At 41.0% G+C, this 16,412-nt stretch overlaps 1 protein-coding gene and 1 long non-coding RNA gene across 6 annotated transcripts in view; one reads left to right on the forward strand and one right to left on the reverse strand.

The window, feature by feature from the left end:
• Nucleotides 1–16,412, forward strand: part of gmip (GEM interacting protein) — a 108,581-nt gene that overhangs the window by 29,932 nt on the left and 62,237 nt on the right. For 4 of the 5 annotated variants that reach the window (XM_062971035.1, XM_062971034.1, XM_016994990.2 and 1 more), the window contains one exon: nt 16,228–16,321. In XM_062971035.1, coding sequence (XP_062827105.1) covers nt 16,228–16,321 — 94 coding nt within the window. Of the gene's footprint in view, nt 1–5,951; nt 7,267–16,227; nt 16,322–16,412 lie in introns of those variants that run through there. The other variant, XM_062971036.1, reaches the window with a different exon arrangement.
• Nucleotides 1–16,412, reverse strand: part of LOC134296343 (uncharacterized) — a 67,490-nt gene that overhangs the window by 7,828 nt on the left and 43,250 nt on the right. The gene's annotated exons all lie outside the window — the stretch shown is intronic.

Below are 16,412 nucleotides of genomic sequence, written 5' to 3' on the forward strand. Positions count from 1 at the left end.
CACAACAATGCATCGTGACTATAACAACACAACTAAACGCCCCAGAAATACAAAACTTGGCAACACAACACAAAAGCCTTGCCTCTCAGTTGTAACAACACAACCACACCACAAAACCACAATCTGGACCCACAAAACTCACAACAACGCATTGTGACTATAACAAATACAAAATTTGACAACACAACTCATCCACCTCCCCAATCCCTACATTCACACTTGGCCTCCAAAAAAACAATTACAATAATAACAATGACAACAACAACAACAACAAGAATCAACACCATCACAGGCAAGAAACAGCCAGGCACTGAGGCTGAGAGGCCAGTCAGTGCTACACTGGGCCTCCAAAAAACAATACAGTAGCATCTAACTTATCCAACCTTCATGACCACAACAACAACAATAATAATAAACACCTACACAGGCAAAACAAAAAAAAGACTATTGTACCACAATAAAAATATAAACCGCACTCAGCAGAATCAGACATTACAATTAACAACAAATCAAAGACAACAGGGATCTCAAGCAATTATCAATCAACACAAAAATTGAAGACGGTAACAGACTTCAAATACTACTACTAATGTGAGTATAAAGAAGGGTGGAGGTCACAGCATAAATACAACCTAATGTAGACTGACCAACACCAGACTAAGCCACAGCAACGCGTGGCCGGGCACAGCTAGTCTATATATATAAAAGGGTAATGAAATTTCGGCCTAGGACAAAACAACAAAACTACACATCCCTGAAACACTAAACTTGGGAGCACAACCCCTCATCCATGCCTCTAAGTTCATACAACAAAAAGGAAAGAAAAATAAAGTCCTAATTAGAGGGAGAGGAATAATTATTTTTATCAAATTGCTGCCAATTAGAAGGCTAAGCTCCGCCCACTTAGTCTCCTAGCAACCCACTCAGCCCAGGGGACAGGCCGAGTTAGACCTCACTTAGGCCTCTTCCACAGATTATCTAATTTGCACTGGATTATATGGCAGTGTAGACTCAAGGCCCTTCCACACAGCTATATAACCCATTTATAATGGACTTAATGCCAGGGGAGAACCTTTACCTTTTACCTTAACTTCCACCATTTCCTCAATACTTTATTTCCCATACCACCATACTTCGCTACAGCATCGCGTGGCCGGGCACAGCTAGTATTCTATATATGTTCTAGAACTTTTATTTAAAAATGCAAAAAACTTGGGATCAATATGAGTACTGTACTTTGTCTCTTACCCAAAATCTGTCCTTTGATATATACATGAGTATATACCAGGCATGGCCAAACTTTGGCCCGCCAGGTGTTTTGGACTTCAACTCCCACAATTCCTAACAGCCTACCGGCAAGCAAAGAGCTAAGAGACCCAACTTGGTTAGAAGAAGGACTCTTGAGAGGCACTTGCTCTCTTTTTGTTTTTCTCTTCCTCCTCCTCCTCCTCCTGTCTCATGAACAAGTCTTCCCCGCTGTGCTTGGTGAAGCAACCCATTTAGGCAACCACATCCTGTTTTGGGGAGGGGGAGGGGGAGAGGAAAGGGGATTGTGGAGATTTTGTTCTATGACAACCCCGTGCCTGGTTTTAACATTTTTATAGAAGGTTGTAGCTTAAAGACAGGCCAGCTCCGCAGACATGTGGCAGGATGAAGTGGTGGTAATGGGTTTTCTAGGGTGATAGGACGGACCATAACATTTCAGAGCAGACCTGAAGATTTGCATGGGCAAAAAGAGCAGCCTCTGTTAGCCATTTTGGAAAGTCGTGAAAAGATCTGTACATTGTTAACACTTTCACAGCCTATAATTGGGAGCGGTGGTTTTGTTTTTCTGCCTTGGTTACAAAAACAGTGTGATTGGCATTGATACTATACGCTTTAAGAGAGCGTTTGTACGGGAATTGCAACATGTTGTGATGTCTCAGGCAGCAACATTTCGTGGGATTGACCCCTAAGGACTGTATTTTTTCATTTATTTATTTATTCAAATAGACATACATTTATAAGTGTACTGTTCGCAGCTATTAGTGTTCCATAATCATTTCTCAGATAATATATTTTCTTTAAGGGGTCACAATCTTCTATTTAAATAGTACATATAAAAGTATCATAGGCTCCAAACTAATATCTGTTTCTTCCTTTTCTACAGTTTTATAGTTTCCCCTATATACATTTTTAGAATCATCTTGCATTGAGATGTTGGATCATTGGTTGTCATTCATTAACAAAGTTTTCTATAGGTTCTCCTCTTAAGAGTACAGTTATTTTATCCATTATCAACAAATTTGTAATGTATTTTTCCCATTCTTCTCAGGGAGGTATCTCTGCCTTGGTCAGACCACACCTGGAACCACACTATGTCCAATTCTGGGCACCGCAATTGAAGGGAGATGTTGACAAGCTGGAATGTGTCCAGAGAAGGGCAACTAAAATGATAAAGAATCTGGAGAACAAGCCCTATGACGGGAGTCTTAAAGATCTGGGCATGCTTAGCCTGCAGAAGAGAAGGCTGAAAGGAGACATTATAGCTATATATAAATATATGAGGGGAAGTAATTGGGAGAAGGGAGCAAGCTTGTTTTCTGCTGCCCTGGAGACTAGGATGCAAACCAATGGCTTCAAACTTTAGGAAAGAAAAGAGATTCCACCTCAACTTCCTATCTGTGAGAGCTGTTCAGCAGTGGAACTCTCTGCCCCGGAGTGTGGTGTGAATGCTCCTTTTTTGGAGGCTTTTAAGCAGAGACTGGATGGCCATCTGTCAGGGGTGATTTGAATGCGATTTTCCTGCTTCTTGGCAGGAGGTTGGACTGGATGGCCACAATGTCTCTTCCAACTCTATGATTCTATGAAAAAATGGTGCCATAGATGCTCATGGAGATAGCTAGGGTCTGCTTTTGCAGAAGAATGTTTTGGGCCTTCATGCATGCTAGCGGTCTTGGGGAATGGGCAAATGAGGTGTCATATATAAGCATGTATAAATTGACCTCATGCACAATTTCATGGTAGGTTTGGGTGCTAAAATTATGGACCTGAATATGACCTGTGGATGTCAAGGGTAATTTTGTGGAGAGGGAACGGCTTAAGTGCTGCCTGAGTTAGCCAGTCACCCCTGACTGCCATTGACATTTCCCCATCCAGGAATTTTAAAAAGGCAAAACTGGCACCAAGACAGAGACAGTAAAGGAGTCTGATGCTTCTTTTAGGTTTGTCTGAGAGGGACTAAGCTCTTGCCTTTTGCCATGGTACTCAGAGAAAGGGATGGTTCCTTTTTAAAATAAGAGTTAAGGTACAGTAATCACATTGACCCATAGATAAGTCAACCCCCGGATGACGTGAGTTTTTTGTGTTGCCATATTACTAATTTTATAGACTTATACATGAATATATAGGGTATATTTGCAAGGGATGGGGAGAACTAAATTAATCTCAGTGGACAGAGCTGCAAGAGTTGCCAGGCCATCCCTGATGCTGTCACACACCACAGAGGACACTATCATAATGCTACCAATATTTTTAGATATTTTAAGAATATGTTTAAATATTTTAAACACATAAAATAAAGGAGAGGAACATAAAGATAGAGTGGAGAGAATGCTTATATCCCTTAGGATGTAATCATGTGCTTGGCATAGACGTAAATATAATCTAGTCACATGCTGAAAATATATTCCATTAAAATTGCCATATCTTTGTATGTGTGTGTGTGTATGTCTATGCACGTTAATGCACAGATAGATTGGTAGCATCCTATGAACAGGGAAAGATGGATTAATGATGTTTGTTTTTCATCCCTAAAGCATACACGATTTTTCTGCACAAGGGCATGCACAGTACAATCACACCGACTAGCAGTTAGGTTTTTCCCTGATATTAAGTCTAGTCGTGTCCAACTCTGTGGGTTGGTGCTTATCTCCATTTCTAAGCCGAAGAGCCGGCATTGTCCGTAAACACCTCCAAGGTAGGTCATGTGGCTGGCATGACTGCATGGAGCGCCATTACCTTCCCGCTTCCTATTGATCTACTTACATTTGCATGTTTACTAACTGCTAGGTTAGCAGAAGCTGGGGCTAACAGCAGGAACTCACCCCGTTCCCCGGATTTGAACCGCCGACCTTTTGGTTAGAAAGTTCAGCAGCTCAGCGGTTTAATCCGCTGCACTATCGGGAGCTCCTATCTTTGTATGTGTGTGTGTGTATGTCTGTGCACATTAATGCCTGGATAGGTTGGGCGCATCCTATGAACAGAGAAAGATGGATGATCTTTGTTTTTCAACCCTAAAGCAAACATGATTTTCTTCACAAGAGCATACACAGTACAATCATACTGACTAGCAGTTAAGCTGTAAGTCACAGGAATATAATTTTAAAAGACATATGTACAGAGATGTTTAAATTCAAAATGCATATGTGGCAATGCATGTGGCCAGAAAGAAACCACTGGATACAGCTGCGTCATATGCCACAAGGTACGTATTCAGCTGACTGTTGGCTATTTTACACTGTCAACAGTCAGCTGAAATCAGGCCTGTAGCGAGGGGGGGGGTTAGGGGTTCAACCCCCCCCCTGAAGTTTTTCAAGTTATAAAAAAAAATCTCGTTTACTCATGAATTTTAACTGGTTAACCAAATCCCCATGCTAAGTCTATGAGATGCAAAACATTAAGAGTCCCTCCAGGCACTATCTCAAGCAGATATTGACAGGTTTGTAGCGGGGAGGGGTATGTGCTAGGGGTTCAAACCCCCCCCCCCCGCCCCCGAAATTTTCAAAACCCCTCCCAAAATTTTTTTCTGGCTACGGCCCTGGCTGAAGTAGCCTGTTTTGTCCTAGAAAGATGTGTTGGTGCCTGTTATTCCTGAAATTTGGAATCTTCCTAGGTTGAATGAAATTTTTAAAGTAGATAAATGTTACATATAACAGCAAAGGCATCCTGGCTTTATAGACACCAAAATCACTTGCTTGCTTGTTTATTGTATTGGTAACCTGCTATTCGGCCACAAAAAGCTCACAAGAGGGGCTTGCAATTGTAAATTTGACAGTTCACTGTACTTACTATGTAAAGATGACATAAGAGACAAGGATAAGGGGACGGCAGTGTGGCAGGGACTGAGTCCATCAGATGCTACCTGATGGTGATAGGGATGATGGGGGATAATGGGAACTGCAACCCAACAGCACTTGTGGATCTGAGGATGGGGAAGGGTTAAATGACATTTTGCCCACAGCTTTTATATGCCCTCAATATTTGCCACAGATGTCTGTTTTACGTCAGCTACCGTGTTTCCCCGAAAATAAGACAGTGTCTTATATTAATTTTTGCTCCCAAAGATGTGCTAGGTCTTATTTTCAGAAGATGTCTTATTTTTCCATGAAGAAGAATTCACATTTATTGTTGGACAAAAAAACCCCCATTTATTATATACTGTACAGTAGTTGTCATCACAAACCAGCATAACCAGACAAACTGTGAATCCTATCAAGAATTTCTTGTTACTACCATTATTTCCATGTACAATTGATATGTACATTTACCAATCCTGCATACTCTGGTGTTCTGTTTGGCAGACGCTAGGCATGCTTCCAAACAAAAACTTCGCTAGGTCTTACTTTCGGGGGAGGCCTTATATCTAGCAATTCAGCAAAACTTCTACTAGGTCTTATTTTTTTGGGGATGTCTTATTTTTGGGGAAACAGGGTAGGTATTGTCATGGTTTGCAAAGGCACTGTGCTGTATGTGTTAACTGGAAAATGAAGTACATGAAGCCGTTTGGCTTTTTTTTTCGTGTCAGGAGCAACGGAGTTGCTTATGGAGTGAGAGAATTGGCCGTCTGCAAGGACGTTGCCCAGGGGACGCCCAGATGTTTTGATGTTTTACCATCCTTGTGGGAGGCTTCTCTCATGTCCCCGCATGGAGCTGGAGCTGATAGAGGGAGCTCATCCATACTCTCCCCGGGTGGGATTCAAACCTGGCAGCCTTCAGGTCAGCAACCCAACCTTCAAGCCACAAAGCTTTTATCCCCTAGGCCATCGGAGCCAATTGGCTGAGCCTGTAAGAGACCTGGGGACTGATTTGATACTGTTTCTGTTCTGCTGTTGTAGAACCTGTTTGAACAAGTTTTCAGTGCTGACTGAGTACTGCTGGCGAAAGGAAGCAATGTACTCAGAGAGGCCTTGCTATTTTGAGGCCTGATTGCTGCTGAGAAAGGAGAAGAACCAGGACTGTATTCTTCTCTGAAGCAGACGTATGGACTGAGAAAGGATTATTTATAACTGTAGACTTCTGTAAGTGATCAGAGGGACCATTGTGAATACTACTGTTTTGATTTCTTGGAATCAGTAAAGTTCCTGTATTTTTGTTCTGCAAACCTGAGTGGCATGTTATTGTTCTGCGGGTGACTCTGGATCGTGGGCACACTTAAGAGCTTCCATTCATCATCATACCCAGGTATTGGGTATTCACCATGAGAGAGGGTGGAATTGAGTTGCCTGTACAAGACTGCAGCTTCCACTCAGTATTACTTATTCATTATTACACTTTTTTGGTTTACTGGGTTTTTTTAGAAGCATAAACAATAATCAGATCTCTGATGTTTCTAGGTTGTGAGAGTTTTTGTTTACTTTTTATATTTATATATTGCCTTGCTGCCAAACAACACAGGGAAACTCAGTTCTTTTAATTTACATATTTTCAAAACCTTCTTCTGTTTACCCTTCTTGCCAGATAACTAAGCAAAGTGGCTGGCAATACAAAGTACTGAAAATAAAATAGATGTGCAATAAAAACAACCAAAAAATAGACCAATAAAAGCAGGAGGAATTAAAAAACAGAAAAAAAAGAATCTGAACTGCCAAGGAAAGCAAAATCAAAGAGGAAACACAGATGCCAGATTTATCTAACAACAGATCTGTCAGGTGAATCCCAAGGTAGGATATAGTTTGCCAAACTACAGCTCCCATGATTCCATAGTACTGAGCCATGGCACTTAGAAAGTGGTGTCAAACTGCATTAATTCCACAGTGTAGGTACACACTCACTCTCTGCCTAACACACAACACATACAAGGCAATGGACTAACATGGTGACACTAGTCATAAAGCCCCTGGTCATGATTGGCTAGGAAGTGCTGATTTCATACTGAGTCCAGGCAGCATTGGTGATGTCACAAACAGCCTCAGCAACAGCAAGGAGGAGCAGTTAAAGTCCAGAGCTTGGCTTGGTGAACAGGCCAGGCAGAGGACTGAAAAATAGGTCCTTGGTTTGAGAGAAAGGGTAAGGGATGGACGAGAAAGCATGAAATTTAAATGGCCATGTAGATATGTGTAAAGATGTCAGAAAGGGGGAGAAATCTTATTTTAAAAATCCCATCTCTGACACCGATTGAGGAGATGTGGAGATGGAGGTTGTTTTTATTAATTATATCATATATATAAAACTATATCCGCTGCCACCAGAGGTAAGGATGTTTATAATGCGGCCACCAGATGTCAAGGGGATAATCAATTCTTGCCACCACTGTTGGATACGTAGCCACTAGCTACTTAGAGAGGAGACTTTTATTTTTCTTTCTTCTTGTTGTTTATTCTTGATGTGTGTATGTATGACAGAGACTGAGATGTTTGAAGGAATAATAACACATTTATTTAGGCACAAGCTTGATGGTTACAATAACTTTTCTTGTTTGAGGCACGTTACTGAACAGTTGCAAAGTTATATTGAGGTGTTTCAAACTTTAAAATTCCACTTCAATCACAGAATATCTGTTCCTAGTCAGGAGACAGACTACCTTAAAATAAGCCACCAAACTTATTTTAAACTGACTCAAATAAGCACTTGAGCCTCCCTGATTCTTCAACTGAGAATCAGTCTTCACTGTAATTCATCCGATTACAGACTACCTTAAAATAAGTCACCAAACTTATTTTATCCCTGGTCCCCTAACTTAGGATCAGCCTTCCCTGAGCTTCAACAGAGCCCAGACTAAAATCAACCTTCTCTGTGGTTCTCTGACCACACACTGACTGAGTTTCCCTCCAAATTCTACTCTCTCTTCAGCTAACCCAGTTGGTTCCGCCCCCTTCTCCATGGCAACCATCTCATGGTGCAGAGAAACTGAAATATTAACCTTTTTTTAAAACACAGTTAAACATGGCATCTGTAAACTAAAATTCACACTTCTTTACAATATGAATGCATGCTGATAATATATGTGTGTATGTGTGCCAAGAATGTATGTGTGTGTGTGCATTTCTCATTAAGAGCCACATCCACTGTTTTAAAGTGGTGAGATGTATTCCATACTGGGCATGCGTATTCAGCAACAGAGTAGCAAAGTGCTAGGGCAGATGTCTTCACTGTATCTGTTTGTGATTCCCAGGTTGTGCCAGTCAGCTTTTGTATGATATTATTTCTAGCACCCACATTTTGCTTGATAGTCAAGCAGTTTTTCTTGTAAGTCATAGCACGGTCCAGAGTATTTTGTTCCAGTCGGATTCCTTCCCAAGTAATCCTCGGAGCTCAAAATGCTTGTCTGCTCTTAAGGCTGAAAGCACACGTCTGCATTTTAGATGGATTAGGAATCAGCTGTTTTTCCCTGTAATAAGAGCACCCAAAGCTTCAGAGAGCTTCTGTTCAACCATTTCAAAGCTCCCTGCTTGAGTGGTGATGGCACGATCGTCAGCATAGATGAAACTCTCTGTCCTTTCTGGCTGTGGCTGATCAGAGTTATGCTGACCTTAAGGCAAATATATCACAGGGTTTTCTTGGCATGATTTATTCAGAAGGACTTTTCCTTTGCCTATTTGAGACTGAGAAAACGTGACACCTGCTGAGTTCCAAATTTTGCAGGGATTCAAATTTTGGTTTCCAAACTTGTCCAATGCTCAAAGCACTACAGAACACTGACACATCATCAAGGGTGCGAATGGGGTGCGAGAGGAAGGGGCAGGCAGTGGTTGGTGCAAGTGGCAATGAGGAAAAGAGGCAAGAGGGAAAGGGAGCAGGCGGAGGGCAGGCGGCTGGGACGGTGGTGCTCGGCAGGCTGTACCAATGGCTTGTGCTGTCCGCATGTGACCTACATAACATGTGTTGTGCAGGCCTGGTCTACTGGGAAAGGCAAGATTGTGCCCCCCCCTCCTTTCATGCTTCCTTTCTTGAATCAAATGAGTGTTAATTCACTTTACAGCAATGCTGCTAAGGAGAAGGGAGAAACTGAGACATTTTAAAAGCAACTAAAATGCCACAACAAAAGAATACAAAGTGGGACAACAGACGATTAATCAGGGCTAAGCCTGCCAAATTAGGATAGTAGAGGATATGCAATGCATTTTTACCTGGGGTTGGACTCTTTTACACTTCTCAAACCAAAGCATAGTTTGACTTGCTTCTCCTGAAAACCTTCCTTTAAACCTTTTTTTAAAGCTGCAGGGTTTCTTTCACAGTTTAACATAAAAATGTCATGTTTTCAAGCCCAAAAATGAATTTCTGCACACTTTTAGTTTTTTCCCCTCTTCACATTTCTTGGCATTTTTAACAATTCATGAAACACCCGGAAGGTCCCAAGGGCAGAAAATTGGCTCCTGGATCTGCCGCAGTTGCACGCGCCTGCTTCAAAACCATTATTTTTTCCTGGCCTATTTCATTGGAAAACCATAAATTACCTCCCCATTTATTCTGCAAGTTCACATTTAACACACAAAATAACTAGGTGGGTTAGCTAGTCTTGCGGCTTTTGATGAGTGCTATTTTGCTGAAGCTTCTGCCACTGGCAACATGCCCAACTTCTGGAGGCTAGACTCTCTCCACTTAAAATACGTTTGTGAGCTATACATTTATTCATATTTCTTGTGGAGGCTGTCAATCCTGTATTGGCCTGAGCCACAGCAACTTACTATTCACAATGGTGCTTGGTCTACTCTTATATGCCTTTTGAAACATGGCAACACTACCCTATAGTGACCATAATGCCTGTTGAACTGGTGTGGCTGCCCAAGGAATATTAGGAACTGCAAAGTTGCATGTATCGGAATTCCTGTTGTAAAATTCTTGTGGTTTCCACAGAATCACCCATAACTCCTTTTTGGTATTTTGAGAACTCAGATCCCAGGTGATGCTGAACTGTAGCTTGTAATTCACTAATACATTCTGAGTTGCGTACTTGCACACACAGAGTGCATAGCATGAATTGTATATACTCCACAAAGGCAGGAGTCACCTGCCTTGCATGCCTTTATTAAATATGCCAATAAATATGATTTCCTCAAGCAGTTTCAGCTAGATGTTAAAAAGGATGAGGGAATATGGCACAAGGCAATGTTAACCTATCTGAAGGTCTGCCTGTGCTGAAGGCAGCTGCTTCAGAGGGTAAGACCAAAACCAATGGATTCAACTATAGTACGAGCTCCATATAGTACGAGCTCCATATCTTAAACCAGTGGTTCTCAACCTGTGGGTCCCCAGGTGTTTTGGCCTACAACTCCCAGAAATCCCAGCCAGTTTACCAGCTGTTAGGATTTCTGGGAGTTGAAGGCCAAAAACATCTGGAGACCACAGGTTTAGAACCATTGCCTTAAACTGTGAATGTGATTGAACATCATTAAATTACCCAACTAGCTAATTCCCAAAACCGTTTCCCCCCAAAGCACAAGCAAGTGAAACAACACATGTTGGTTTTATGGTTACTGTAACAAGAAAGGAGATTTTGGCTTCCTGATGGTAAGAGCTGTTTGTCCATGGGTTGGGTTGGTGTATGTCAGAAGGTGGTGGGCCATCCTTGATTGGAGATCTTTAAACAGAGATAGAGATCCACCTCTCGTGAGTACTCTAGCAATATATTTCTGTTCTGGTAGAGGATTTCACTAGAGAGCCCTGGCTTCCCTTTAGCAGTCAATGGCACATTGGCCAAATGGTGAAAAATAAAGGGTTCCCCAGCACCTTCTTCTGAACCCCCTTTTTAGGTTGGACCCAAACCACCATAATGCCATGCCAACTAAGTCCAAGCCAAATGGATAATCCAAAAAAGATGCCTTGGTTGATGGCGTCAAGTCTCCTTAAAGTTTCAAACAGCCAGTAGAGTTAGAGTCCATTCCTTTCACTCTCGGGTGTAAATCATCTACCAAGGTTGTTTCCTTCCCCAAGTCATGATTAAAACTGGAGTGGAAAAATCTAAATAGCCAACAACTAAAACCTTTTGCAGTGGATCTAGTTCTGGGTATTCTCTGCTCCTTCAGATTTTTCCCTTTGCAAAATCAGTCATGTTGAATTAATACCAGGTGCTGTAGACAATATTTCTGAGGAATGAACTGGTAAAACCACCTCTTGAGGTTTTTTTTTGCCTAAGAGAAATTTATAAAATCCATGGTATACTCATAAATTGACAGGTGACTCAAAGGCACACACAAATGCATAGGACAGAGCCTCTCATTAACAAACATCCTTTGGATTTGATGCAATGACTCCTATTACTTATTATCATAGACATAATTATAATGTAGCTGTAGGAATTATATTAGTTCCCCTACACATCACAACCAGCGTTATGGTATTATTTTATTCTTAGCTGTGGCAACTAGGGTTTTTTTTTCCGTGTCAGGAATGACTTGAGAAACTGCAAGTTGCTTCTGGTGTGAGATAATTGGCCGTCTGCAAGGACGTTGCCCAGGGGACGCCTGGATGTTTTTGATGTTTTAACATCCTGTGGGAAGCTTCTCTCATGTCCCCGCATGGGGAACTGGAGCTAACAGAGGGAGGCCACCCGCTCTCCCCAGATTTGAATTGCCGACCTGTCAATCAGCAGTCCTGTCGGCTTATGGGTTTAACCCATTGTGCCATCAGGGGCTTCGGCAACTAGGGTGTCTTCACAGTACATGCTAGAATTGTGATTACAGTTATGATTTTTTTACCTACCTCTCTCTGTGGATTGAAGTGGAGAACAACAACAAACACAATGCATACCATAATTTTAAACTGTATGTGAAACCAATATATATTAAAACCCATTAATAAAGGCATTAACGCCACAATTTAAAAAATAATCTAGATAGGCCTGCAAGAAAAGATGTGTTTTTATTGCTGATTGAAATACTGGCAGCCTTTCAAGGTGACAAATCTCATCCAGCAAGTCCTTCCACAATCTAGGGGTAGCCAAAAAAATAAATAAATCCTAGTTTTGGCTGTCTGAAGTCTTCCAGAGGACCTGGGTGTATGGGTGAATTATATTAGAGACAATGATCCTGTATGTCACTTGGACCCAAACCATGCAAGGCTTTAAATAATCAACATTTTGTACTTTGCCTAGATTTTAATATAGGTCATTCCTAGCTAAACTAATAACCATTCTGTTTGCGAAGTTTTAAATTAACTGAAACTTCTGAATTTGGTACAGAGGAAGTCTAAAGTATTGCACAGACATGGGCCAACTTTGGCCCTCTAAATGTTTTGGACTTCAGCTCCCAGCTTACTGGCTGTTATGAATTGTGGGAGTTGAAGTCCCAAACACCTGGAGAGCTGAAATTGGTCCATTCCTGGTATAACGCATTGCAGACATCCAACCTTGAGGTTCCCAGTGCAGATACTGTCATCTGTAGGTCCTCTAATTCTAGGAAGGGGAGTAGGTAGCATTGTAATGAAGCTGATAATAAGCACTTCTGGCTTTAGCATCTATCTGGCACTTTCATGCCTCCTTAATCATGGTATTTGCAATTTGGGGAGGTATTTAGAATTCTCTAAAATATTCTCCTGAATTGCAGTATTAAAGTTTCTGGCAGAGAATTCAAAATATTTTCTGAAACTACAAACCTCAAGATTCTATAGCACGGAGCTTCAATGGTTTGATTCCACTTTAATTGCCATGGCTCCATCCTATGGAATCTTGGAAGTAGAGTAGAGTCTCACTTATCCAAGCTAAACGGGCTGGCAGAACCTTGGATAAGCAAATATCTTGGATAATAAGGAGGGATTAAGGAAAAGTCTATTAAACATCAAATTAGGTTATGATTTTACAAATTAAGCACCAAAACATCATGTTAGACAACAAATTTGACAGAAAAAGCAGTTCAATACGCAGTAATGTTATGTTGTAATTACTGTATTTACGAATTTAGCACCAAAATATCATGATATATTGAAAACATTGACTACAAAAATGCATGGGATAATCCAGAACCCTGGATTAGCGAGTCTTGGATAAGTGATACGCTACTGTAGCTGTAATGGTGAGTAATTCTTGTAGCCGCTTTATTAAAAAAAGAAAGGAAACACTTCTTGCCACCTGGAAAGGTTCTTATTCAGGGTGATGACAGATATAACATTTTAATAGATGTTACAGTAGGCTTGGTTTTCCTTCCTTCTGGTTTTGCAGTTTGTACGACAGTTGTAGAATTCAGCTGAACATTGGGCCAGCCATCATTTTGGCCATGTTCTAATGGCACAAGCTCATTTTTTCTTAATAGCACATATATTTGTTCAGTTACACTTTCATTTTTCTCCTTTGTGGGGTTTTAAAAAATGTAATTTAGTTCCATTTTAACATTGATCTTTTTGTATGGTTTGACTATCTTATATTTTGAATTGCTAGTTGCCTTGAATCTTACTTTCGGGAGAAGGCAAGGTGTGAAAATGATGATGATGATGACTGTTGTTACTGAGGTTTGATGCTTTGATGTAAAGACCTATGGTTTCAGTTGTGACAGGTGTTCTGAGAGCAATTCGAAATAGACAGTGGGAACAGCTGAATGAAATAACCACAGATAGGATCTCGTAGCACAATTACAAAAAAGTGACACTATCGGGAACATGCCACAATAGTCAAAGAATATTTCACTGATTCCTGGATCTTTGGATAGCATCCAAATTTTCAATGGGCCAAAGCTATAGTCAGGCCCCTTGTACACTTGCCTTATATCCCAGGATCTGATGCCAGATTATCTGCTTATCCAGGAGCCGCGGTGGCGCAATGGCTTAAACCAGGGGTCCCCAAACTTTTTAAGCCGAGGGCCAGTCCACAATCCTTCAGACTGTTGAGGGGCCGGATTATCATTTGAAAAAAATACAAACAAATTCCGATGCACACTGCATATGTCTTATTTGTAGTGCAAAAACAACAACAACAACAAGAACAAGAACAATGAAAGAACAATAAAAACAATTTTAACCAACATACATTTATCAGGATTTCAATGGGAAGTGTGGTCCTGCTTCTGGCCAATGAGATAGTCAATTAGGGTTGTTGTTGTTGTTGTTGTGTGCCTTCAAGTCATTTCAGACTTTGGGCGAGCCTAAGTCTAAAATTTATTTATTTATTTATTTATTTATTATTTACTGCATTTATTTACTAGATTTGTATCACACCCTTCTCACCCCAAAGGGGACTCAGAGTGGCTTACAAATTATATGTACATACAATATATTATATTATTAGCATAGCACAATATTAGCATTATATATTACTATATTGAACTATACCACTATACTGTAATATTATTAGTAATATTATACGTAACATAGACTATATAATTAATATTATTATATGGTATTATTATTAGTGTTATATTGTATTACCTTATAATATTATCAATATTATATGTATATGCAATATATATTATAAAACTGAGGGCGGGGGCCAGGTAAATGACCTCGGAGGGCCGCATCCGGCCCCCGGGCCTTAGTTTGGGGACCCCTGGCTTAAACCCTTGTAACAGCTGGACTGAAGGTTGGGTTGCTGACCTGAAGGTTGCCAGTTTGAATCCATGAGATGGGGTGAGCTCCTGTATGTCAGCTCTAGCTTGTGGGGACATGAGAGAAACCTCCTAGCAACACATCCAGGCATCCCCTGGGCAACGTCTCTGTAGACGGCCAATTCTCTTACACCAGAAGCGACTTGAGGCAAGTCACTTCTGACATGATTTTAACAAATCTGCTTATCTCAAATTATGCGGCAATGGAGACTCATATAATCCAGTTCAAAGTAGATAACCTGGGATCAGATCCTGGGATATAAAAACAGTGTAACACCTGGCAACCTGTAAAACTAAGAGGAGGAAGAGGAACATAGCAGCATATTACTCAGTGCCAACAATTTGGCACTGTTGGTAGTCAACCTTTTCAGTAAACCTGCTCATGGTCTCCTCCACCCCCTGGATAGTATAGGTAATATTCGTCTTAAGGAAAATTCCAGTTAAATTCTACACATTATGTGTCTGGCTTTACTTTTGGTTTTAAATATTCACTAAGCCCCAGTAAGTAGTTTTCAAAAGAGTAGAGCAGATTTTCCTTCAGACTTTGAGCTGCTTTGTGTCTCCTCATGGAGAGAAAAAGTGGGGTATAAATAACAACAACAACTACCCCTGACCTAGAATCAGTACGTTGGCTACACTTTTCAATGTTTGGATTAAAAGCCAGGGTTGATTCACCACTGCTGTGACACTGTGATATACTATGGCCCACATCAAGATTCTGAGTTACATCATTGCATTAATGACTCAAGCAGATTTCAACAGATTTTATTTCAAAAGAAAGCCAAGACTCTTGTATAATTGTACCAGACAATAAGGGCAGGGTAGAGCTAGCATACAGGTGTGTGAGTGGTGTGTGTTGGATTATGATTCTAGGAGACCAGGGTTCAAATCCCCACTCACCCATGGAAATTTACTGGTCATCTTCGGGAAGGTGCAGTCTCTCAGGCTCAGAAAAAGGCAAGGTGTCAAACCTTTCAGAATAAATATTGCCAATTAAGCTCCAGGATAGGATCACTGTTAAAAAAAAGTAAAGGTTTTCCCCTGACATTAAGTCTAGTCGTGTCCGACTCTATGGTGTGGCGCTCATCTCCATTTCTAAGCAGAAGATCCAGCATTGTCCGTAGACTCCTCCAAGGTCATGTGGCCAGCATGACAGCATGGAGCACCGTTACCTTCCCGCCACAGCGGTACCTATTGATCTACTCACATTTGCATGTTTTCGAACTGCTAGGTTGGCAGAAGCTGGGGCTAACAGTAGGAGCTCACCCCACTCACCAGATTTGAACCACTGATCTTTCGGTCAGCAAGTTCAGCAGCGTAGCGGTTTAACCCGTTGCGCCACCGGGGGCTCTGTTAGATCACCGGATCATAGGGTCACCATTAGTCATAGTCAATTTGAAGGCACCAAACAACAACAAAAAGGCTAGAGTGCATAGTTATTTTTAATCATTTGAACAAGTCCTTGCTGAAATGTCTCACTGATAATTTTTTTCCTTTGCAGATCTCAACATCCAAGCAAAAGTGACTGAAAACAAGAAACGCTACAGTGAGATTTTTCGTAGTCTAGATGCCCTGGAAATTTCAATTGGAAATGCGTATGTATCCAAGAAGATCTTCACAGTACTCATGATAAGCCAATACTCTTCGCTACATGCAGTTGTAGACATGGGAGAAACATGAATGTAT

Source organism: Anolis carolinensis, chromosome 2 (genome assembly GCF_035594765.1).
Source record: "Anolis carolinensis isolate JA03-04 chromosome 2, rAnoCar3.1.pri, whole genome shotgun sequence".
Classification (NCBI taxonomy): Eukaryota; Metazoa; Chordata; class Lepidosauria; order Squamata; family Dactyloidae; genus Anolis; species Anolis carolinensis.